The sequence below is a fragment of the Dendrobates tinctorius genome, unplaced genomic scaffold (assembly GCF_039654945.1).
Source record: "Dendrobates tinctorius isolate UK_male_01 unplaced genomic scaffold, ASM3965494v1 ptg000019l, whole genome shotgun sequence".
NCBI lineage: Eukaryota > Metazoa > Chordata > Amphibia > Anura > Dendrobatidae > Dendrobates > Dendrobates tinctorius.
Genome location: NW_027361687.1, coordinates 38,453 through 65,000, shown reverse-complemented (window position 1 = coordinate 65,000; position 26,548 = coordinate 38,453). Strand labels below are relative to the sequence as shown.

General features: G+C 43.2%; 1 protein-coding gene across 1 annotated transcript in view; it reads left to right on the top strand.

Moving 5' to 3' along the window:
- EXD1 (exonuclease 3'-5' domain containing 1) overlaps window positions 1-26,548 on the top strand; it is a gene marked incomplete at its 3' end in the record, with an annotated part of 139,771 nt that overhangs the window by 75,267 nt on the left and 37,956 nt on the right. Inside the window, exons 5-6 of the mRNA XM_073567291.1 lie at window positions 1-14; window positions 19,733-19,848. The exon at window positions 1-14 is cut by the window's left edge and continues 41 nt beyond it. Of these exons, the coding sequence (XP_073423392.1) occupies window positions 1-14; window positions 19,733-19,848 (130 nt within the window). The remainder of the gene's footprint in view (window positions 15-19,732; window positions 19,849-26,548) is intronic.

Below are 26,548 nucleotides of genomic sequence, written 5' to 3'. Positions count from 1 at the left end.
CAAGTTGATGACAGGTAGAGCCCTGTACCACTGCACTGCTTTGTAAAATACATAGTACCATTCAAAGGTTTGGACACACTGTTCATGCAATGTTTTTTGCTCTTACTGGAATATGCACATAGTAGATTCAGACTGAAGGCAATAAAACCAAAAAAGAACACATCCGTAAAACAAGGAGTAAAGAAACGCATATGAAACAAACCATAATGTGTTAAACCCTAGATTTTTCAAAAGAGCCCCTTTTTACTCTGATGACTTTACACCCCTTTTGGCCATATGACTACTGCTTCATCAGGTAGTCACCTTCAATGACTTCCAGCAGTTGGGAAGTAGTTCCCATGGGTGCTGAGCACGTGTTGGCTGTTTTGCCTTCACTCTGTAGACCAACTCATCCCAAATCATCTCAATTTGAGTTGAGGTTGGGTGATTGTGGAGACCATGTTCTCTGTCACAGCACTCCATCCCTCCCCTTCTTGGTCATAAACCCCTTATATAGCATGAAGGTGTTTTGGGTGATTGTCCAACTAATTGTAAAGCCAATATAATATGTCCTTGCAGAATGCTGTAGGAACCATGCTGGGTAACGTTTAATTGAATTTAGAATAAATTACATACAATGTAGCCAGCTAAGCACCCCCATACCTTCATGCCTACACCTCCATGCTTCATGGTGAGGGAGTATCAGATATCATTTTAGAATCTTGATGTGAGGCAGAGCCTGTCTTGTCTATTAAGTATCTTTGGATGCTGCCTGATCTGGAAGAAGCGGGGGTTAATGATGTGGAGGGCTTCCTGCATTTTCTGCCCATATCCCACGTAACGCTGGTCTTCCAGACTGAGGAGCCTAAGACCTCTTTCACACATCAGTTTTTTGCCATCAGTCACAATCCGTCAAATGTTGAAAAAAACAGATCCAGCGACTGTCTACAATGAAATTTTTGCTAGAATGGATGCCAATGGGTGACGGATCCGTCGCTGTCCGACAAATGACGGAATCTGGCAACGGATTCCGTTTTATTTTTTACTACGCATGCACTGACACTGTGTGCCTGTATGGTGTGTGGGGGCTATGTGTGTGGCGGGGTTATGCGGGTCTGTGCAGGGGTCTTGGAGATGTGCCATTTCTGGGGGGCTGCGGGCTGGTATTTGTAGGTGGAGAGGGCAATATCCATGGCCCCTTCCTGGGCTATGAATTTTAGCCCGCAGCTGTTTGTGTAGCCTTTCTGGCTATAAAATATAGGGGGACCCCACATCATTTTTTGGGGGGTCCCCCTATTTTAATAGCCAGTAAAGGCTGTGCAGACAGCTGCGGGCTGATATTCATAGCCTGGGAAGGGGCCATGGGTATTACCTACTTCCCAGGCTACAAATATTGGCCCCCAGCCATCGGCTTGCCCCCTGTGGCGCAGAAAATTGCGCGGGAGCCCACTTTTTTTTTTTTTTCGACTAAAAAATTTTGTTCATTAATAATAAACATCTCTATAGACGAGATCTCGTTGCAGAGATCTCAATCTGAGCATGTGCTGCCCCTGGCCGCCTTTTCCCCAGAGGCCACAACATCGTATTAATGGGATATGTGGGGCACTCGGGCTTTCACAAAATGCCGGCGGAGCCTTCCCGCACCGCAGCTATTTTCACCCGCAGTGGCGCACATCGGAGCACCCCCTCATCCCAGCCTGCAGCAACACGCCACTCTTTCTTCCTCCAGCATCGACTCTGGGACCCTGATCCACTGCGGCCGGTGAGGTATATCCGCATTATAAGACGCACCCCCATTTTCCCCCAAATTTGCGTCTTATAATCCGAAAAATACGGTAAATGCTAAAAAAGAATTACAATTGTGAGATTTTGGAGGCTATGCCAGCACATTTAGACCTATTTAGATAGTCATGTTTCAGATAAAAGATTCATAAATTGTCTTTGGAGCTGTAACTTGTGAGCTGAAGGCACACAACTATAAGGGACATTTTTTTTTTTCTGGAAACTATTTGTCAGGTTCATCTAGTGAGGTGGTTTCTTGAATCACAGGTCAGGATGGACAACCTGAACCATGCTGTTGGTCCAGAGACGGCTAGAGAACATGTGGAAGAGAGGACTTGGACTCTCTGGACCAAAGGATCAGGCGGGCAGACGAAGAGAGAAACCACAGGTCCAGGGCAGCACTCAGAAGGCAGAGGAACCACAGCTGTGTTTGCAAGGATAAATGTACTAAGTCCATTAATAGTTTCTTATATTCTTGCAACCTATGAGTTACTTCAGGAGATGGCTACCAGAGGCTTATCTGGCAAGACTAAATGTATACAGGCATAGAGACCAACGTATTTGTTCGGATTCGGTTCCGAATATGATCGGAATCGAATATTATTTATGCAATATTCGTCGAACACAGCTGAACGTCAATAGAGTCATTGGGAGTAGAAATTACCGAATATGTTTGTAACTGATCATAAGATACATTCGGCACGAATAATGTTCGAATATGTCAAAATTAGATTCGGGGCCAAAATCCAAACAAATTAGCACATCTCTATACAGGAGCACAGAGGTTTTGCAAGATGAAGGCCCAATATGAAGAGATGGTAGAGCACTCCGCATGGCAACTCTAAAGTTTCAATACCAATACATGGGTGCAGTGGTGGGATTCAGATTTTTAACAACAGGTTCTGTGTTTGTGTATAGGAAAGCCACACCCATTTTAAGCCACACCCATTTACACGCACCTTTTCCTCAAACATATACAAGTAGGGGCGCTGTCAAACAGTTGAAAAAAAAATAAATTGGAGTGAGATCAGAACACCTTCTGGCCAGCGGCTCTCCTGACCCAAGTGTGACAGCTGCATATATTTCTATGCAGCTGTCTCACTTGACTGTCCTTCTGGCCAGGTTGTACACTACATGTCTGCGTCCTAATGGAAATTAAAAGTAAAAATCACCATACCCTTCCTGCAAACTGGTGTTACTCAAGTTCCATCTATGTCAAACAATGATGATTTTAATTGCAGGGTTAAATTGGCATATTTCCACAACTAGAACACCACAAAAAGAATGGTTCATGAACATATCACAACCACAAGTATAATAGACAGAGTAATAATAATTTATTAATGTATAGTACTTATAAAATCACATCAGAACTACAAAGTGCCAAATTCCCAATAGGCAGGCAAAGGTCCCCAATAGGCAGCACAGGTCCCCAATAGGCAGCACAGGTCCCCATTAGGCAGGAACAGGTCCCTAGCAGGCAGCACAGCACAGGCCCCCAATAGGCAGTCACACAGGTCCCTAATAGGCAGCACAGCACAGGTCCCCAATAAGCAGCAGCACTGCACATATACAACTGACCTGGTGTTGGCCTGTGTGTACCACAGGCTGAAGTTGAACTGAAGACTGAAGTAAATAATCCCGCGGTGAGGCAAGCGGGCGGCGGGCCACGGTCACCACACACAGACTAGTGTCCCTCCTGTCCAGGCTCAGGCGCTCAGCTCACTGGGCACCCGCAGCGGCGGGTAACTCCTGAGTCCAGTCCAGCGAGCTCCAGGGTCTAGTTACCTGCCAATTATAGCCGCACTGCACCGCAGGAATCAGTGCACGGGCAGCCGGGGTGTGCTGTGCTGCTTTGTCCAATAGTCAGCAGACAGAGAGCAGCACGTCAAGTATCAATCTGCGCGGTATCCGGCAGGAAGCAGAGCATGAGTCCTCCTCTGCTCCTTGCCTGCAGGCAGCGCCGCCAGCAACATCAGAGGACTGGATCGCGGCTCTGGATCTCCCCGGTTCGGGCAACCGGCTGCTTTTTTAACCATCGGTTCCACCGAACCGGGGAGAACCCGCTGAATCCCACCCCTGCACGGGTGTCTCTAGCTGGACCTTAGAAGAAGGAAGCTGGGGAGCAACGCGCAAATAGGGTCTTATCTGGTATTACAGGGTGCAGTGGAGCTCAGGGATTTGCTCACCTGGTGGAGTTGTGTGGCTGAGTAGCTTAGGCTCTTGCCTTAATGTTTAGATTGTGCGTTCAAATACTGGGGAGACAGAAAAAAAATGGTCGACTGTGGAACGCCCTAGCGCAAGAGGTAGTAATGTCATACACTAAAACAGCTTTTTAAAAATGATGGATGATTTCCTCGATACACGTAACATTGTGCGTTCTAGTTAAATTAGTGTGGAAATATACGATTGGTGAAGAAAGGTTGAACTTGATGGACTTAGGTTTTTTTTTTTTCAGCCTATATAACTATGTAATACACAAGAATATTAGAGGTTTGAGAAGATCAGCTGCTGCAGATCTACCGGGTTAAAAAAAATCCATACATAACCAAAAAAGTTAAGAACAGGTGGTTCCTGTGCGCTGCTGATGGAAACCAGGAATATTCTAGGTGACTCAATAAAACTGCATCATGTTTTTATCATCTACGCGTGTTGAAGTCATCCGATTTCTTCTTCAGGATACAAACCACAGTATGAACAGGCTTAAATAGGATGTACATTGAAATAACTTCTCCAAAACAGACAAGAGCACATGGATTGTCAGACTCACTAGTTGTCAGTCTCGATAAAGCTAATCGGGAAAAAAGAAAGAAAAAAGGAGGAAGAAATAGTGGCATGAGAATAAAAACAAACAAACAACATTGTGAGATTAAATGGAAAAAAATTCTTAAGGTCAAGTAAAAAATACTATGTTCTTACTGTGGTTTGTACCCTGATGAAGAAACGTGTAGAATAAAACTGCATCTCCTGAAATAGTCATGGTTTCCATCAGCAGCGCAGAAGAGCCACCTGCTCTTATGTTTCTTGGTTATCTAACTGTATTTTATGAGGCCTTTGGAGATACGGTAATGTTACAGGGACATGCCGAGCAATCTGTAAGGCCGGAGTCACACTGGCGAGAAATACGGATGAGTGCTATGCGAGAAAAAAATCGCATTGTACTCGTCCCAATGTTAATCTATGGGGCAGCTCCCATCAACCGATGTGTTTTTTTTTTTTTTTTTTCCCCTCGGCCGTATTATACGTGCTGAGAAAATCGCCCGTAAACTGCCAATGCAAGTCTGTGGGGGCGAGAAAAATGCGGATTGCACACGGACCAGACGTGTGACTTGCGAGAAATACGCATCAGTGTCCTTTAACAAAAGCCAGCAATTCAGTTTGCGATACAGTAAAATCACTCTGACATGTTTTTTATTTTTTTTAAATCGGATACATTTTTATTGCATAACAAAATATAAAACAAGCAGCATATTCAATCTGTCAAAAGTAGACAAGTTATAAATTTTTACAAAATATACTTCCCATTCCTTTCCCCCACCCCCTTCCCTCTGTAAAGCACGTATACAACTATTTAAATAAAAGTACACAATAATGCAGCATTGATCTTCCGAGGTCAGCACCTCTCCACCCAGGGATTCCATATTGTTTCAAAGGTACCAACCTTTTTCCTTTTAGCGTATATACTCTTTTCTATACCCATAATATCGTCAGACTGTCTATAGAACTCCCGCATTGTCGGTGGTTCTTGACTTATCCAACATCTGGCAATCAATTTCCTCGCAACATATAATAATCTAGCTATTGCTAGTTTATGGTAATTCGATACCTCAATATCCTCTACATGCCCCAAGATACACACCAGAGATTCCCTTTCAATTCTACAATTATATACCCTTCCAATTGCAGTCGTCACTTCCACCCAAAACGTATTTAATTTTTTTTTTTTTTTTTAATTCGTTTATTGAACTTCAGGACATAAAAAGTGTACAACATACAATTGGCCCATGTTAATAAACATTTTCCACAGAGCATACATGTTTCCATCCATTATTAAAATATAAAGCCAAGAAATTACACAATATTTTTTGAAAAGAACATGGCAGCATTGTACATAATCTTCCCAGTATGCGCAAAGGACAGTTGGTTATATATCATAAAACATGTATATCGAACAAATCACATAAGCCTTTAACATATTATTCGGATAATGAAATCTAATCAAAAATTCCTAAACTAAACTACGACTACCACTACATCAACCTATATCTACTATTTCGCAGCCTAGTATCCTACAGCTTACTATCTCGTATGTGATGTCTCAACCTTGCAGGGTAAGATGAGATGAGTTCCACCTCCCCCAAATCTTTTCAAACTTACCAGGGCATCCCCTATTTTGGTATAACGTGCACTCGTATGGAACAATTGAATTCACCAAGTGAATCCAAATTCTAAGAGAGGGGGACAAAGTTCCCATCCACCGCAATGCCAGTACCTTCCGTGCCATAAATAACGTCTCACGCAGGAAGACTCCATCATATCGATCCCAGATCTCTTCATCCCATATCCCAAACAGGCAGACCAGTGGCTCCAGAGGGACCGGGGCCTGTACTAGGGATGACAGTAATGATGTCACCTCTCTCCAGTAATGCAGGACCGTGGGACATTGCCATACCATGTGAATAAAATCTGCGTCTGGAGATTGGCACCGTAAACCTTCTGATGACTGGTATCGGCCCATCCTAAAAAGTCGTGTCGGAGTCAAGTACGACTGATTAATTATATATAATTGTATCATTCTGTTGTTAATAGATGGCGATACGCCAATTGGAGATTCCAAAATCTCCTCCCACTCCTCGTCCTGCGCATTAGGGACGAGTCGTTCCCACTTTCTCTTGATAGAACTTATGGCAGATTCTGCTCACGCTGACAGCATGTATGTGTATAAAGAGGAGATGAGACCCTGAGGGCCCTGTGATTTAAAGATTCCTATCAGAGGTAGAGATGAAATAGTACGGCCTACACCCTTACATCTTACATGCGATTGAAGAGCTGATCTCAGTTGTAAATAGCGGAAAAATTGGGATCTTGGGATATCATGCGTGACCTGTAATTGCTCAAAAGACGTCAAGGTCCCCTGATCATATAAGTCTCCTATCGAGGAGACTTCATGCTGAATCCAAAATTCAGTTGACTGTTGGTTTAGCAATTCTGGAAAATAATCATTATTCCACAGGGGCATTTCGGCTATAAAATCTTTGAACCCAGACACTTTCTTGATTTGCCTCCATGTTATTCGTGCCAATCGGAGCAAGGGCAGCAGACGAGGGGCATTAGTTCTTTCTACCTCAAGGAAACCCAGTGGGCAATCAGTCTGTGCAGCATGAAACAGGTGACTTTCAGAGTTGGGAATGTAGCTACCCGGCATCCAGTTGCTTAAAGCTTTAGCCTACCCCGCCAAATAATACAGGAAAAAATTTGGTAACGCCGCTCCACCTCCCTTTTTAGGTCTTTGTAAGGTGGCCAATTTAAGTTTGGGCCTAGTTTTCCCCCATATAAAAGATGTGATCTGGGAGTTGAGATTCACAAAGAAAGATCTGGGCACCATCACAGCACTGTGCTGAAGGGAGTAGCTAAGCTTGGGAAGCAAAATCATTTTAATCAAGTTAATGCATCTGGCTACGGACAACGGAGGTTTGCTCCAGGATGTAAATTTAGTTCCAGCAGTGGGTGGACATTAAGTTGTAAATCAAACGCACGGGATATATAGACACCCAGATATTTAAAATTAGATACAATAGACAGTGAGAAGAGGGCCTCTAGCTGCGGCATCGGGGCATGAGAAAGGGGTAACAGAGCCGACTTCTCCCAATTTATATATAAGCCTGAATATTTGCTGAATCTGTCTATTAGGGCTATCACTTGCGGCAAAGTTTCTTCCGCTTCATCCGTGAATACCACCATATCATCAGCATATAGACCTACAGTGTCCACCCGACCCGCTACATCAATTCCCTTAATGCCACAGGGGAAGACCTTATACGTATTGCCAATGCCTCAATTGCAAGAGCGAAGAGGGCAGGGGAGAGATTGGCAGCCCTGACGAGTCCCCCTATGTAGTGGAAAAGACTCAGATATAGAGTTATTTACTATGATACGGGCCTTGGGTTTCATAAATAGTATTTTGACCCATTTTATAAATTTATCACCAAAGCCATATCTTTGCAAGCACGCGGAGAGAAACGGCCACTCAAGAGAGTCAAAAGCCTTAGCGGCATCTAACGACGCCAATGCCCATCTGTTGTCGGGTATTAGGGAGCTATATTGGACTATTGACTGAACCCGTCTGATATTAATGAAAGTGCTCTTAACAGGCATGAAACCCGTTTGATCAGGATGTACAAGGTTCAATATAATTGAGTTCAGCCTGGTAGCTAGGATCTTAGTAAAAATTTTATAGTCCACATTCACTAATGAAATAGGACGGTAAGATCCACATTGCAGGGGGTCCTTTCCCTCCTTCCTAAGCAATATGATATTAGCCTCATAAAAAGAATCAGGCATAGACTTCCCTTTCCAAATTCCCCGAAATACCTTCACCAGAAGTGGCACCAGTATATCCCGGTAATTCCTATACAATTCAATGGGGAACCCATCTGGCCCAGGGGCCTTTCCAGAAGCCATGTCCGCTATAGCATTTTCTATCTCTTCCGCGGTGAATGCAGCGTCCATAAGGCCTCGCTGTTCAGGATCTAATGTAGGGAATGTCACATCTGATAAATAGTCCAGGCATCCCAAATTATCAAAGTCACTTTTAGATTCATATAGTGACCTGTAATAGTCGTAAAAACAACCAAGTATCTCCTCGGTCGAAGACACCAGTAAACCATCCGCCCTACGAATCTGCAGTATTGTATTGGAGATATTGTGTTGGTGCACCAAATAGGCCAAAAACTTACTTGCCTGGTTTCCCAGTTCAAAATAAGATTGAAGGGTGAAGAATAGTTTACGTTTATATTTAGTGTCTATGTGCTGGGCGTACAGTCGCTGGGCAGCCAACCACTTAATCCTATTGCCACTAGTTTGATTAGATATATATGTAGCCTCTGAGTCTTTCAGTCGTCGCTCCATTTTCTCATCCTCCCTTGAAGTTACCCGCTTAATGTAAGAAATCGTGGAGGACAGGCATCCCCTCAAGTATGCCTTAAGGGAATCCCAAAATAAATTAATGTCTTGAGGTTCCGGACGAGACTCGATTGAAACAATGCAATTGACTGATCGTTCTATCGGGGGACACTATTAACTTCAACCAGAAAGGATTCAACTTCCAAACTATCCCTTTGATTAATTGTCGGTATTTAAGCGTAAGGATAACCGGGCTATGATCTGAGATCCCCCTAGTGCCATGCTCTGTTATCCACCCACATCGCCAGACCGCTGGAACCAATTATGTAATCTATGCGCGTCAGAGAGCGTTTAGTGGACGAGTGACAGGTATATTCTCTTAACTCAGGGTGACGCATCCTCCACAGATCCAGCCACCCGCCCTCCCCCATAAACAGTGACAGCGAAGTTGTAGTCAGCGAAGAGGCCCCCCCAGCCATTCCATCATCCAGTCTCAATTTATCAAGGCAGTTGTTCATAACCATATTGAAATCCCCCATACAGATAACGTCCGCATCTGGATACTCCAGGGCAAAACTCATTGCCCTCTGAAGAAGAGACATACTAGCCGGAGGGGGATTATAGACACATAAGATTACATATTCCCTGGCATTTATCAGTGCATGCACAAAAACAAAGCGACCCTCAGGATCCCTTCGAGTCTCCCTGGCCTCCCATCTGACGTCTCTGTGTACCACCAATGAAACCCCTCTCGAGTAGCTGGTATGGAATGCGTGAACAGACCATTGCACCCAAGGCTTCTGCACACACCGAACCAAGGCCACAATGTGAGGGTGGTAATGTCTGACTTGCGAGAAAACCTTAATCTTTTTCAGATGCGTTTTTATACCCCTCACATTCCATGTCATACAGATCAACTCAGACCCCATGTTTTACTCCACTGAATATGTGGCACATCATTACCCAGGTAAAATTTAGAGACATCTCCTAAAAATGAAAAGTGTCGTTGGCTGCGAATCTTACCTAAAAAACATATAAAACCACAACAAAGAAAAAAACAAAGTAAATAAATAGCAAACAGTATGGGAGCAGAGTCCTGCACTCCCGTCACGAAGCAAACAAGGGGATACCATCACTGAGCATAGTGTCCAGTATGGTTGGTAATTGGACGCCGGCGGATAGAGCTCCAATCAGGCCATTGATGCAAAGATATTGACTAGCAATATATGCACTATTCCTCTACAGCAGACCCCCTGTGGGACCGCAGCCACTCAGCCACCTCCACCGGATACGTGAAAAACTGAGTGAAAAACCGTGAAAAACCCTCATAAACCACTCGAAGCCAGGCCGGATAAATCATTGATCGCTGATCTGTCACAGCGATCTGTGATGTGACAGATCAGCGATCTGTCACATGACAGTTATGTCCCCCCTGGGACATTTGTAATAAAGTTTAAAAAAAAAAAAGTGTAAAAATAATTTATAAATAATCGCTACATTAAAAAAAAAAAAAAAAATTCCCTAATTCATTTTTTGGAAATAAAAAAACACAAAACAATAAAAGTACACATATTTAGTATCGCCGCGTCCGTAACGACCCGCCCTATAAAACTGTCCCATTAGTTAACCCCTTTAGCGAACCCCTTAAAAAATAAAAATAAAAAACGAAGCAAAAATTAAAGCTTTATCATCATACCGCCGAACAAAAAGTGCAATAACGCGCAATCAAAAAGACTGATATAAATAACCATGGTACCGCTGAAAACGTCATCTTGTCCCGCAATAAAAAGCCGCCATACAGCATCAGTGGAAAAATAAAAAAGTTATAGCACGCAGAATAAAGCGCTGCAAAAATAATTTTTTATATAAAATTGTTTTTATTGCATAAAAGCGCCAAAACATAAAAAAACGACATAAATGAGGTATCGCTGTAATCATACTGACCCGAAGAATAAAACTGCCTTATCAATTTTACCGCACGCGGAACGGTGTAAGGCTGGTTTCACATTAGCGCTTTTTAAGCGCACGCACGGCCGGGGGTAGCTCCGCCCCCGAGCCGGCTCTCTGCCCGGCGTGCCCGCCCCTTGCTAGTAGCGCCGCCTCCTAGCGCACAGCGGCGCCTGCGATCGGCGCACCCTATCTTTAGCATAGGGTGCGCAGATCGTGCGCAGGCCTTGCGCTAGTTGCGCTTTGACCTGCGCTGCGCACTTTTGACGGTGCGCCGTGCGCGCCAAAATCGAACTTTTCGGATTTTGGCGCGCACGGCGCACCGTCAAAAGTGCGCAGCGCAGGTCAAAGCGCAACTAGAGCACGGCCTGCGCACGATCTGCGCACCCTATGCTAAAGATAGGGTGCGCCGATCGCAGGCGCCGCTGTCCGCTAGGAGGCGGCGCTACAAGCAAGGGGCAGGCACGCCGGGCAGAGAGCCGGCTCGGGGGCGGAGCTACCCCCGGCCGTGCGTACGCTTAAAAAGCGCTAATGTGAAACCAGCCTAAACGCACCCCCCAAAAGAAATTCTTGAAATGCTGGTTTTTGTTCATTCTTCGTCCCAAAAATCGGAATAAAAAGCGATCAAAAAATGTGACGTGCCTGAAAATGGTACCAATAAAAACAGCAACTCATCCCGCAAAAAATAAGACCTCACATGACTCGGTGGGTCAAAATATGGAAAAATTATAGCTCTCAAAATGTGGTGATGCAAAAACTATTTTTACAATAAAAAGCGTCTTTTAGCGTATGACAGCTGCCAAACATAAAAACCCGCCATAAATAGTAAATCAAACCCCCCTTTACCACCCCCTTAGTTAGGGGAAAAATAATAAAATTTTAAAAATGTATTTATTTCCATTTTCCCGCTAGGGTTAGGGCTGAGATTAGGGTTAGGTGTGTGTTGGGGTTAGGGTTGACGTTAGAATTGAGGGGTTTCCACTGTTTGGGCACATCAGGTGCTCTCCAAACGCAACATGGCATCTGATCTCAATTCCAGCCAATTCTGCGTTGAAAAAGTCAAATGGTGCTCCTTCCCTTCCAAGCTCTGCCAGGCGCCCAAACGGTGTTTTACCCCCACATATGAGGTATCGGCCTACTCAGGACAAATTGCAAAACAACTTTTGGGGTCCAGTCTCTCCTGTTACCCTTAGGAAAATAAAAAATTGGGGGCAAAAACATTGTGGAAAAAAATGTTATTTTTTATTTTCACTCCCGGGTGTTATAAACTTCAGTGAAGGCCTTGGGGTTGGGGGATCAAAGTACTCACCACACATCTAGATAAGTACCTTAAGGGGTCTAGTTTCCAAAATGGGGTCACTTGTGGGGGGTTTCCACTGTTTAGGTACATCAGGGGCTCTCCAAAGGCAACATGACACCCGCAGACCATTCCATCAAAGTCTGCATTCCAAAACGTCACTACTTCCCTTCCGAGCTCCGACGTGTGCCCATACGGTAGTTTCCTCCCATATATGGGGTGTCAGCATACTCGGGACAAATTGGACAACAACTTTTGGGGTCCAATTTCTCCTGTTACCCTTGAGAAAATAAAAAAATTGGGAACTAAAAGATCATGTTTGTGGAAAAAATGATATTTTTATTTTCACAACCGGACATTATAAACTTCTGTGAAGCCCTGGGAGGTTCAAAGTTCTCACCACACATCTAGATAAGTTCCTTGGGGGGTCTAGTTTCTAAATTGGTGTCATTTGTGGGGGGTTTCCACTGTTTTGGCACATCAGGGGCTTTCCAAACGCGACATGGCGTCCGATCTCAATTCCAGCCATAAAAGTCAAATGGCGCTGCTTCCCTTCCGAGCTCTGCCATGCGCCCAAATAGTGGTTTACCCCCACATATGGGGTATCGGCATACTCAGGACAAATTGCACAATAACTTTTGGGGTCCTGTTACCCTTGGAAAAAGAAAAATTGAGGGTGACAAGATAAATTTTGTGGAAAAAATATGATTTAATTGTACGGCTGTACGTTATAAACTTCTGTGAAGCCCTTGTGGGTTCAAAGTTCTCACCACATATCTAGATAAGTTCCTTGGGGGGGTCTAGTTTCCAAAATGGGGTCACTTGTGGGGGTTTCCACTGTTTAGGCACATCAGGGTCTCTCCAAACGTGACATGGCGTCCGATCTGAATTCCAGCCAATTTTGCATTGAAAAAGTCAAACTGCGCTCTGAGCTCTGCCATGCGCCGAAACAGTGGTTCCCTCCACATATCGGGTATCAGCGTACTCAGGAGAAATTGCACAATAACTTTTGCAGTCCAATTTCTCCTGTTACCCTTGGTAAATACAAAAAAATTGGACTTGAAGTAATTTTTTTGTGAAAAAAAGTTAAATGTTAATTTTTTTTTATACTTTCAAAAAATTGCTGTGAAGCACCTGAAGGGTTAATTAACTTCTTGAATGTGGTTTCGAGCACCTTGAGGGATGCAGTTTTTAGAATGGTGTCACTTTTGGGTATTTTCTATCATATAAACTCCTCAAAGTGACTTCAAATGTGATGTGGTCCGTAAAAATAAAATGGGGGTGTAAAAATGAGAAATCACTGGTCAACTTTTAACCCTTATAACTTCCTAACAAAAAAAAAATTTGGTTCCAAAATTGTGCTGATATAAAGTAAACATGTGAAATGTTACTTAAGTTTTTTTGTGTGCTGTATCTCTGATTTAAGGGCATAAAAATTCAAAGTTGGAAAATTGCAACATTTTCAAAATTTTCGCCAAATTTCCGTTTTTTTCACAAACACAAGTTAGATGAATGAAATTTTACCACTAACATGAAGTACAATATGTCACGAGAAAACAATGCCAGAATCACCGGGATCCATGGAAGCATTTCAGAGTTATTACCTCATAAAGGGACAGTTGTCAGAATTGTAAAAATTGGCCCGGTCATGAACGTGCAAACCACCCTTGGGGGTTAAGGTGTTAATTGGATATCTTTGTAGGAAGGCAAACAGTAGGTCCCTGTATATCTTTGAAACAACACCTCTCGTCCCCCCTTTTGCACAAACATAGTTTACCAGAATATCCACCTGAACCTTCATATTAACTATTTTACTCTGAGTTCTGTAAGCGTGGTGGAACTGCCTATTCTGAAACCTACAGACCTCCGGCAGCCTGTAAACCTCCTGTAGTCTCTCAAAGGGTAACAACTCCTGCCCATCCTGTACCTGGCCGACGTAACCTATTCCCAAACCCTTCCAAATTAAAGTCCCCCATTTTAACAAACTCCGATAAATTATAATTTTGCCATTTGGAGAGAAGTCAGTTAGATAATCTACCCCTCCAATCTTCTTAATTTCCTCCCATATCTTATGAATCAGTAAACAAGTTGGGTAGACCAGACCAACCTTCTTAAAGCATCCTGCTTCCAGGCACTGGATCAGTGGACTCCTATCTAAAACATGCACCAAAACCCTTTTGTGTTGACCCCATATTATCACTTTCTCTCCAGCCCCTTATATTTTGACACCCTGCGCAGCTAAATAGTAAATCCAAGGGTTCGGAAGTGCCAAACACCCTTCCACATCCTTAGGTTTCTGCAGAATTTCCAGTCGAAGCCTTGCCTGTTTTTTCCCCCAAACCACATCTCTGAAAAGGAAACTCATGGTATGGAACCACCTCCTGGGAATCCAGATAGGGGCATTATGTAGCACATATAGTAGCTGAGACATTAAAATCATCTTGATAAAATTGATTCTCCCCACCACTGAGATATGCGATATGCAATCTGCTCTATGTCCCTATTTTATTTCTTAATTTCCCCAACAGTGGAACCAGAATGAGATCAATATAGCTAGAGAGTGGAAGCGACACCTGAACACCCAAGTATTTGAATCGCTGAACCACCGCTAATTTCGCTCCCTCCTCCCTTAACATGAGTTTGTCCCCCCCACCGTCAACCACCAGAATATTGGACTTCTTCCAATTAATGACTAGGCCCGACACATTCCCAAATGTTTTAAGAATGTTCATCACACCCATCAATGAGTCTCCAGAATCCTCCAAAAAGAGCAGCACATCATCTGCATACAAGGCTATATTCTCTTCTATCTTTCCATATTTAAATCTCCTGACCGAGCCCGCATTTCTAATTGTCTGTGCCAAGGGCTCCACTGCCAACGCAAAAAGTAGCTGGGACAGCGGACACCCTTGCCTAGTTCCTCTGTAAAGGCCGAAACTATCTGACAATTGCCCAATAACTTCTATCTGCTGTCGGGGATGCATATAATAATTGTTTCCATTAAATAAAAATTGGCCCAAACCCCAAACTCTTCAACACTTCCCAGAGATACCCCCATTCGACACTATCAAACGCTTTACGCGCATCCAGCAATACCACCACCCTGCGACCCCCCATTGTCCGACGGCATCTGTAAATTCAAGAATAGTCTACGTAAATTAATTGCTGTGGACTTATTTGACATGAAACCAGATTGATCAGGATGAACAAGGTCCTTGATCACACTCGTCAATCGGTTAACCAGGACCTTAGCAAGAATCTTAACATCTGCTGTCAGCAACGAGATGGGCCGATATGATTCAGCTAATTGCGAATCCTTACCCTCCTTTGGAATAACAACCACCACCTCCTCTCTCATGGACATCGGCAGCTCCTCTCTGACATGTTTAATAAAGAATAGAAAGAATACGGTATATACACATAGAAAATATATATATGTCGGGTTCAGTAATGATTTTATAGAAGCCGGCAATTGATTTAGCGGCTATTATGCTATGTAGAAGTCTATGAAATAAATATATAATATTTCAGAGTTCTACATAGCATAATAGCCGCTAAATCAATTGCCGGCTTCTGTAAAATCATTACCGAACCCGACATGAAATGACACATGGTTTGGATATAGTAAACCGTTTCATATTTCACATCATTTATTTTTTTTATGTCGTTGACTAATAATTAGATTGGTGTATGTGTGTAAAATTTGGGACATGTAGGTGTTAAATTAATGGATACATTTGTTGAAGATAATTTCTTGGGGTCCTGTGGTATTTTCTCCGCCAGAGAGGTAAAGCCAGGGAGTGAGGGCAGATATTAATATCCAAGAGAGGGACCATGGTTATTGCCCCCCCCCGGCTAAAAAAAAATCTGCCCCCAGCCCCACCCCCCCAGAAAGATGCGCCTTTCCTGGCACTTAGCCTCTCTATTCCCATTGCCTTTTATAGGTGGCACATCTTATAGATGCGCCTTTTCTGTGGCGGCTGGGGGCAGATTTTTTTTTAGCCAGGGGGGGCCCAAAAACAATGGTCCCTCTCTAGGCTGTTAATATCTGCCCAACTTACCCGTTAATTTAACACCTACATGTCCCAAATTTTACGCACATACTGTACCCTAATCTAATTATTAGTCAGACATATAAAAAAAAAAATGAAAATGGTTTACTGTATGTAAACCATGTGTCACTTCATGTCGGGTTCTGTAATGATTTCACAGAAACCGGCAATTGATTTAGTGGCTTTTATGCTATGTATAACTTGTATGAGAGAGAGAGAGAGAGAGATATATATATATATATATATATATACACTCACTGGCCACTTTATTAGGTACACCTGTCCAACTGTGTGTTAAGACTTAATTTCTAATCAGCCAATCACATGGCGGCAACTCAGTGCATTTAGGCATGTAGACATGGTCAAGACAATCTCCTGCAGTTCAAACCGAGCATCAGTATGGGGAAGAAAGGTGATTTGAGTGCCTTTGAACGTGGCATGATTGTTGGTGCCAGAAGGGCTGGTCTGAGTATTTCAGAAACTGCTGATCTACTGGGATTTTCACGCACAACCATCTCTAGGGTTTACAGAGAATGGTCCGAAAAAGAAAAAAAATCCAGTGAGCGGCAGTTCTGTGGCCGGAAATGCCTTGTTGATGCCAGAGGTCAGAGGAGAATGGGCATACTGGTTCGAGCTGATAGAAAGGCAACAGTGACTCAAATTGCCACCCGTTACAACCAAGGTAGGCAGAAGAGCATCTCTGAACGCACAGTGCGTCGAACTTTGAGGCAGATGGGCTACAGCAGCAGAAGACCACACTGGGTACCACTCCTCTCAGCTAAGAACAGGAAACTGAGGCTAAAATTTGCACAAGCTCATCGAAATTGGACAGTAGAAGATTGGAAAAACGTTGCCTGGTCTGATGAGTCTCGATTTCTGCTGCGACATTCGGATGGTAGGGTCAGAATTTGGCGTAAACAACATGAAAGCATGGATCCATCCTGCCTTGTATCAACGGTTCAGGCTGGTGGTGGTGGTGTCATGGTGTGGGGAATTTTTTCTTGGCACTCTTTGGGCCCCTTGGTACCAATTGAGCATCGTTGCAACGCCACAGCCTACCTGAGTATTGTTGCTGACCATGTCCATCCCTTTATGACCACAATGTACCCAACATCTGATGGCTACTTTCAGCAGGATAATGCGCCATGTCATAAAGCTCGAATCATCTCAGATTGGTTTCTTGAACATGACAATGAGTTCACTGTACTCAAATGGCCTCCTCAGTCACCAGATCTCAATCCAATAGAGCATCTTTGGGATGTGGTGGAACGGGAGATTCGCATCAGGGATGTGCAGCCGACAAATCTGCGCCAACTGTGTGATGCCATCATGTCAATATGGTCCAAAATCTCTGAGGAATGCTTCCAGCACCTTGTTGAATCTCTGCCACGAAGAATTGAGGCAGTTCTGAAGGCAAAAGGGGGTCCAACCCCTTACTAGCATGGTGTACCTAATAAAGTGGCCAGTGAGTGTATATCTCCAACAATGTAGACCAGCTCACTCCTGTGAACCACCTGGAACCTCAGCTGACCTGGTTAACTCCGTTGTGCCCGGATCTGGATGTATTCTGTGTGTCTATATCTATTCTTTCGTTTGTGTTTTATCCATTATATGTCCGTTTTGCAAGCCGGCGAGAAAATCTCAGCATAGGGATGCAATACGGATGTCATACGGATCTTTGCATGTGCAAAAAAATTGCACCCTAGCATTGCTAAAGTATGACATACGGCTCACTGTTCAGGGAACATTTCTGCGTTTTTCATCCGTAAAATACAGACTGTACTTTTATACTTTGTGTCTGACTCCAGCCTTAAACACAAGGTTCTTAAAAAGTGACTTTTAGGCTATGTGCACAAGTTGCGGATTTTTAGCATTTTTGCCGCGTTTTTTCGCCGCAAAAATGCTTGCACAATGCAACCCATTGTATTGAATGGTATTCCGCAATGCTGTGCTAATGCTGCGTATTTTTCCGCGGCGGAATCACATCGCGGAAAAATAGGCAGCATGCTCATTCTTTTTGCGGAATCGCGGGGATTCCGCACACATAGGAATGCATTGTTCCGCTTACTTTCCGCATGTGGCTATACCCACCGTGTGCAAAGTAAGCGGAAAATGTGCAGCTGGTACCCAGAATCGAGAGGAAAGTCTCCTCCAGGCCCTGATATTCTCAACTTCCGGCGGCCCCCATAGCATTCCCAGGCCTCAGCGATGCTCCCGGGAGTCCCGTTCCCAGCGATGCCTTGCGACAATGACCTGTGATGATGTAGCGGTCTTGCGTGATGCTACGTCATCAAAGGACATTGTCGCAAGGCATCCCTGGGAACGGGACTCGCCGGGAGCATCGCGAGGATCGGGAAGGCTGCGTGGGACGCCCGAAGGTGAGAATATAACGATTATTATTTTTAACATTAAGTCTTTTTACTATTGATGCCGCATAGGCAGCCTCATAGTAAAAAGTTGCACGCACTTGTCAAACACGAAGTTAGACGAGTGTGACCAACCTGTCAATCACTTTTCCAAGCGATGCTACAGATCGCTTAGAAAATGCTAGCATTCTGCAAGCTAAATACGCTTGCAGATTTCCCGCGGCAGGGAGTAGTGACAATTACGCACATGTGCACATAGCCCTTAACCCAGAGGACTGACTGTTTCTTTTCTGTCACTTTCCTTCCTAAAAAAAATACAATATTTTGATAGCTATTTATTGTATCTACTCCAAAATGCTGGCCACTAAGCAAAAAAAAAGCCTGCACCCCACTCCATTGTCAGAGACCTAAAAACGTTAAAAGGCTCAGAAAATGGTGACGCACATCAATTTTGTTTTGCTTGTTTGTTTTTGCTGCAATTTGATTGCACTTGACTTTTTTTTTTTTCTAATTTACCAGTACATTGAATGGTGTCATTCAATAATACAATTCGTCCCACAAAAAAACAAACCCTCAAACTGCTATGTTGACTAAAAAAGAGAAAAGTTATGGCTCTTGGAAGGAGAGGAAAAGGGGACACCAAACTTGACATGAAGAGGTTTAAAAGGGAAGACCTCATCACAAAATTATCATCTGTTCAACTTAATGTTTGTGTTACTTGTATCTTTATTAAAAAAATGAAAATAGTAATTTTGCAATTCTCACGCTGACTTTTTTTTAGACTCATTCCTCATGTCCTTTCATGAAGAGTTTTCAGCAGCCTCCTTATCATCAGAGGCAGGATTACAATGAGTTATAAGTTTATAACACCTTTGTAGACAGCTTATAACACAGGATCCACCATTTACAATAGGCGGTGTCACAGCCAACCCTGCTCTACTTTCACAATGACCTTTGCACATGCTCATTCGATGCTTCAGTTCAAAAGTTTAATTGCTGCTAATGTATGGGTGCATTTCCTATAACAAGAAGTTACTCTGAAATATGCAGTGCCAGTGTGAAAATGGCAACATTTCTATTTTTTTTTTTACTTTCAATTACACTTATGATATTTAAAAAAGCAAACTTGATGCATTTAAAAACTTGGAAGCACATAGTATTAACCCTTTTACATAATATTTTTGTAGGATTGGTGACATGGTATTAGAAGATCAAGCTAAACCGGCCCTAAATCCTGAAAAGGTTGAGGCAACAGTTTCTCAAAATGTGAAGGAACGTGGCTTACAGATCCCAAACTATTCAGGTATGTTAGATAAAGGTTCATATAGGAATGACGACTAAAGGATAGTTCATCAATATAAAAGTAGTGAAATATCCCTTTAAATGTCCACAAAGGGCAAATATTTACAATTAGACAGTATTTTGAAGCAGACATTTTATTCACGTCAAAAGTTTCCAGTAAGGCCTCCTTCACACGTATAAAACATGTACGTGAAAAAACGGTACCGGTGTAATCGGTGTTGTCCATCTGTGTGTCCACTTTTACTATCGGTGTAATCCGTGACTCCACCTTTATCAGTTTATTTCTACCATCAGTGTGTCATCAGTGTCTGTTTTTACCATCAGTGTCATGTGTGTGTGTGTGTGTGTGTGTTTACCATCAGTGTGTCATCCATGTCTGTTTTTACCATCGGTGTCATCCATGTGTGCTTTACCATCAGTGTCATCCATGTCTGTTTCTACCATCAGTGTCATCCATGTCTGTTTCTACCATCAGTGTCATCCTTGTGTCTGTTTCTACCATCAGTGTGTCATCCATATGTCTGTTTCTACCATCAGTGTCATCCATGTATGCTTTACCATCAGTGTCATCCATGTCTGTTTCTACCATCAGTGTCATCCTTGTCTGTTTCTACCATCAGTGTGTCATCCATATGTCTGTTTCTACCATCAGTGTCATCCATGTATGCTTTACCATCAGTGTCATCCACGTCTGTTTCTACCATCAGTGTGTCATCCTTGTGTCTGTTTCTACCATCAGTGTGTCATCCTTGTGTCTGTTTCTACCATCACTGATGGTAGAAACAGACACAAGGATGACACACTGATGGTAGAAACGAACATATGGATGACACTGATGGTAGAAACAGACACAAGGATGACACACTGATGGTAGAAACAAACATATGGATGACACTGATGGTAGAAACAGACACAAGGATGACACTGATGGTAGAAACAGACACAAGGATGACACTGATGGTAGAAACAGACACAAGGATGACACACTGATGGTAGAAACAGACACAAGGATGACACACTGATGGTAGAAACAGACACAAGGATGACACACTGATGGTAGAAACAGACACAAGGATGACACACTGATGGTAGAAACAGACACAAGGATGACACACTGATGGTAGAAACAGACACAAGGATGACACACTGATGGTAGAAACAGACACAAGGATGACACACTGATGGTAGAAACAGACACAAGGATGACTGTCATCCTTGTGTCTGTTTCTACCATCAGTGTCATACTTGTGTCTGTTTCAACCATCAGTATGTCATCCATATGTCTGTTTCTACCATCAGTGTCATCCATATGTCTGTTTCTACCATCAGTGTCATCCTTGTGTCTGTTTCTACCATCAGTGTCATCCTTGTGTCTTTCTACCATCAGTGTCATCCTTGTGTCTGTTTCTACCATCAGTGTCATCCTTGTGTCTGTTTCTACCATCAGTGTCATCCTTGTGTCTGTTTCTACCATCAGTGTCATCCTTGTGTCTGTTTCTACCATCAGTGTCATCCTTGTGTCTGTTTCTACCATCAGTGTCATCCTTGTGTCTGTTTCTACCATTAGTGTCATCCTTGTGTCTGTTTCTACCATCAGTGTGTCATCCTTGTGTCTGTTTCTACCATCAGTATGTCATCCTTGTGTCTGTTTCTACCATCAGTGTGTCATCCTTGTGTCTGTTTCTACCATCAGTGTGTCATCCTTGTGTCTGTTTCTACCATCAGTGTGTCATCCTTGTGTCTGTTTCTACCATCAGTGTTATCCATGTGTTTGTTTCTACCATCAGTATGTCATCCTTGTGTCTGTTTCTACCATCAGTGTGTCATCCTTGTGTCTGTTTCTACCATCAGTGTGTCATCCTTGTGTCTGTTTCTACCATCAGTGTGTCATCCTTGTGTCTGTTTCTACCATCAGTGTTATCCATGTGTTTGTTTCTACCATCAGTGTGTCATCCTTGTTTCTGTTTCTACCATCAGTGTGTCATCCTTGTGTCTGTTTCTACCATCAGTGTGTCATCCTTGTGTCTGTTTCTACCATCAGTGTGTCATCCTTGTGTCTGTTTCTACCATCAGTGTCATCCTTGTGTCTGTTTCTACCATCAGTGTGTCATCCTTGTCTGTTTCTACCATCAGTGTTATCCATGTGTTTGTTTCTACCATCAGTGTGTCATCCTTGTGTCTGTTTCTACCATCAGTGTGTCATCCTTGTGTCACGTTTGGAGACCACCTGATGTACCTAAGCAGTGGAACACCCCAAATTCTAACCCTAACCCTAATCCCAACCCTAGCTAAAACCCTAACACACCCTGAACCACAACCCTAATCCCAGTCCCAAGCCTAACCACAAACCTAACCCTAACACACTCTTAACCCTAACTCTAACTTTAGCTTAGCCCTAACCCTAACTTTAGTCCAAGCCTAACCCTAACTTTAGCCCAACTCGCGGTGGGTGGAGCTCTATACACTTATTTCTCTGCGCCCTTAACCCCTTCCTGACATCCGACGTACTATCCTGTCCACGGTACCCGGGCCCGTATGACCGTGGACGGGATAGTACGTCTACCGCGATCAGCGGCGCCCACGTGGTGAGCGCCGCTGATCGCGGCCGGGTGTCAGCTGATTATCACAGCTGACACCCGGCACTATGTGTCAGGGGCGGTCACGGACCACCCCCGACACGTTAACCCCTTGCACACCGCGATCAAACATGATCGCGGTGTACCGGGAGTTAAAGGGAAGCATCGGGAGGGAGGGGGCTCCCTCCGTGCTTCCCTGAGCCCCCCACGGCAGCGCAATGTGCAGCGCTGCTGCGGGGGGCTCCTATCCTCCAGGCCCCCGAATCCAAGATGGCGACGGGGGCCTTCGGGGACCTGAGGAAGCTGGCTTCCTCAGTGCCTGCAAAGCGCAGGCAAGAGGAAGTCTTCTTCAATGCCTGTGACAGATTGCTGATCTGTCAGTGATCTGTGATGTGACAGATCAGCGATCTGTCACAGGACAGTGATGTCCCACCTGGGACTATGTAATAAAGTAAAAAAAAAATAAAAAAAAAATGTAAAAATAAATTTAAAAAAATCGCCAAATAAATTAGAAAAAAAAAAAAAAATATTCCCCCAATAAATCCATTTTTTGGAAATAATAATAAAAAAAACAATAAAAGTACACATATTAGGTATCGCCGCGTCCGTAATGACTAGCCCTATAAAACTGTCCCATTAGTTAACCCTTTTAGCGAACCCCTTAAAAAATAAAAAACGAAGCAAAAAATAATGATTTATTATCATACCGCCAAACAAAAAGTGTAATAACGCGCGATCAAAAAGACGCATATAAATATCCATGGTACCACTGAAAACGTCATCTTGTCCCGCAAAAAACGAGCCACGATACAGCATCATCAGCGAAAAAATAAAAAAGTTATAGCTCACAGAATAAAGCGATGCAAAAATAATTATTTTTTATATAAATAGTTTTCATTGCATAAAACCGTCAAAAACATAAAAAAACGACCTAAATGAGGTATCGCTGTAACCGTACTGACCCGAAGAATAAAACCGCTTTATCAATTTTACCGCACGCGGAACGGTGTAAACGCACCCCCCAAAAAGAAATTCATGAAACGCTGGTTTTTGTTCATTCTGCGTCCCAAAAATAGGAATAAAAAGCGATCAAAAAATGTCACGTGCCCGAAAATGGTACCAATAAAAAACGTCAACTCGTCCCGCAAAAAATAAGACCTCACATGACTCAGTGGGTCAAAATACGGAAAAATTATAGCTCTCAATATGTGGTGATGCAAAAACTATTTTACAATAAAAAGCGTCTTTTAGCGTCTGACAGCTTCCAAACATAAAAACCACCATAAATAGTAAGTCAAACCCCCCGTTATCACGCCCTTAGTTAGGGAAAAATAATAAAACTAAAAAAAAAGTATTTATCTCCATTTTCCCGTTAGGGTAAGGCTGTGTGCACACGCTGCGGATTAGGTGCGGATTTTGTAAAATCCGCAGGTGAAACCGCAGGTCAAAAGACCTGCGGATTGCTCTGCGGTTTTGTCCTTCGGTTTTTCATCTCCTCAATAGAGGAGATGGCAAACCGCAGGAGAATCCGCAGAAAGAATTGACATGTCAATTCTTTCTGCGGATTGAAAACCGCAGATAATCCGCGCGGAAAATTCCGCACCGTCTGCACTGCGGTTTTTGATTCCCATAGGGAATCATTGTACTGTACACCGCAGCAAAAACTGCTGCTGGTCCGCAGCGGCCAAAACTGCTGCGGAATCACAGCAAAATCCGCAGCGTGTGCACACAGCCTTAGGGTTAGGGCTAGGGTAAGGGCTAGGGCTAGGGTTAGGGCTATGGTTAGGGCTAGGGTTAGGGCTCAGATTAGGGTTAGGGGTGTGTTGGGGTTAGGGTTGGAGTTATAATTGGGGGTTTCCACTGTTTGGGCACATCAGGTGCTCTCCAAATGCAACATGGCGTCTGATCTCAATTCCAGCCAATTCTGAGTTGAAAAAGTCAAATGGTGCGCCTTCCCTTCCAAGCTCTGCCATGCGCCCAAACAGTGTTTTACCCCCACATGTAGGGTATCAGCCTACTCAGGACAAATTGCAAAACAATTTTTGGGGTCCAATTTCTCCTGTTACCCTTAGGAAAATAAAAAATTGGGGGCAAAAATATCATTTTTGTGGAAAAAAATGATTTTTTTATTTTCACGTCCGAGTGTTATAAACTTCTGTGAAACACTTGGGGGTTCAAAGTGCTCACCACACATCTAGATAAGTTCCGTGGGGGGTCTAGTGTCCAAAATGGGGTCACTTGTGGGGAGTTTCAATAGTTTAGGTACATCAGGGGCTCTCCAAACGCACATGACACCCGCAGACCATTCCATCAAAGTCTGCATTCCAAAACGTCACTGCTTCCCTTCCGAGCCCCGACGTGTGTCCATACAGTAGTTTTCTCCCACATGTGGGGTGTCAGCGTACTCAGGCCAAATTGGAAAACAACTTTTGGGGTCCAATTTCTCCTGTTACCCTTGGGAAAATGAAAAAATTGGGGACTAATTGATCATGTTTCTGGAAAAAATACGATTTTTTTATTTTCATGCCCTGGCATTATAAACTTCAGTGAAGCCCTTGGGGGTTCAAAGTGCTCACCTCACATCTAGATAAGTTCCTTAGTGGGTCTAGTTTTCAAAGTGGGGTCATTTGTGGGGGGTTTCCACTGTTTAGGTACATTAGGGGCTCTCCAAAGGCAACATGACACCCGCAGACCATTCCATCAAAGTCTGCATTCCAAAACGTCACTACTTCCCTTCCGAGCCCCGACGTGTGCCCATACAGTAGTTTTCTCCCACATATGGGGTATCAGCATACTCAGGACAAATTGGACAACAACTTTTAAGGTCCAATTTCTCCTGGTACCCTTGGGAAAATAAAAAAATGGTGACTAAAAGATCATGTTTGTGGAAAAAATACGAATTTTTTATTTTCACGCCCGGGCGTTAAAAACTTCTGTGAAGCACTGGGGGGTTCAAAGTGCTCACCACACATCTAGATAAGTTCCTTGGGGGGTCTAGTTTCCAAAATGGTGTCATTTGTGGGGGGTTTCCACTGTTTTGGTACATTAGGGGTTTTCCAAACGCGACATGGTGTCCGATCTCAATTCCAGCCAAAAACGTCAAATGGCGCTGCTTCCCTTCCGAGCTCTGCCATTCACCCAAATAGTGGTTTACCCCCACATGTGGGGTATCAGCGTACTCAGGACAAATTGCACAATAACTTTTAGGGTCCTGTTACCCTTGGAAAAATAAGAATTGAGGGTGAAAAGATCATTTTTGTGGAAAAAATATGATTTTTTAATTGTATGGCTTTATGTTATAAACTTCTGTGAAGCCCATGGGGGTTCAAAGTTCTCACCACACATCTAGATAAGTTCCTTAGGGGGTCTAGTTTCCAAAATGGGGTCACTTGTAGGGGGTTTCCACTGTTTAGGTACATCAGGGACTCTCCAAACGTGACATGGCGTCCAATCTGAATTCCAGCCAATTTTGCATTGAAAAAGTCAAACGGCGCTCCTTCCATTCTGAGCTCTGCCATGCACCGAAACAGTCGTTCCCCCCCACATATCAGGTATCTGCGTACTCAGGACAAATTGCACAATAACTTTTGCAGTCCAATTTCTCCTGTTACCCTTGGTAAAATAAAAAAAATTGAACCTGAATTATTTTTTTTATGAAAAAAAGTTAGATGTTCATTTTTTTTAAATATTCAAAAAAATTCCTGTGACGCACCTAAAGGGTTAATAAACTTCTTGAATGTGGTTTTGAGCACCTTAAGGGGTGCAGTTTTTAGAATGGTGTCACTTTTGGGTATTTTCTATCATATAGACCCCTCAAAGTGGCTTCAAATGTGATGTGGTCCTAAAAATAAAATGGTGTTGTAAAAATGAGAAATCGCTGGTCAACTTTTAACCCTTATAACTTCCTAACAAAAAAAAATTATGGTTCCAAAATTGTGCTGATGTAAAGTAAACATGTGGGAAATGTTACTTATCAAGTTTTTTGTGTGCCGTATCTCTGTGATTTAAGGGCATAAAACTTCAAAGTTGGAAAATTGCAAAATTTTCAAAATTTTTGCCAAATTTCCATTTTTTTCACAAATAAACGCAAGTTATTTGAATGAAATTTTACCACTAACATGAAGT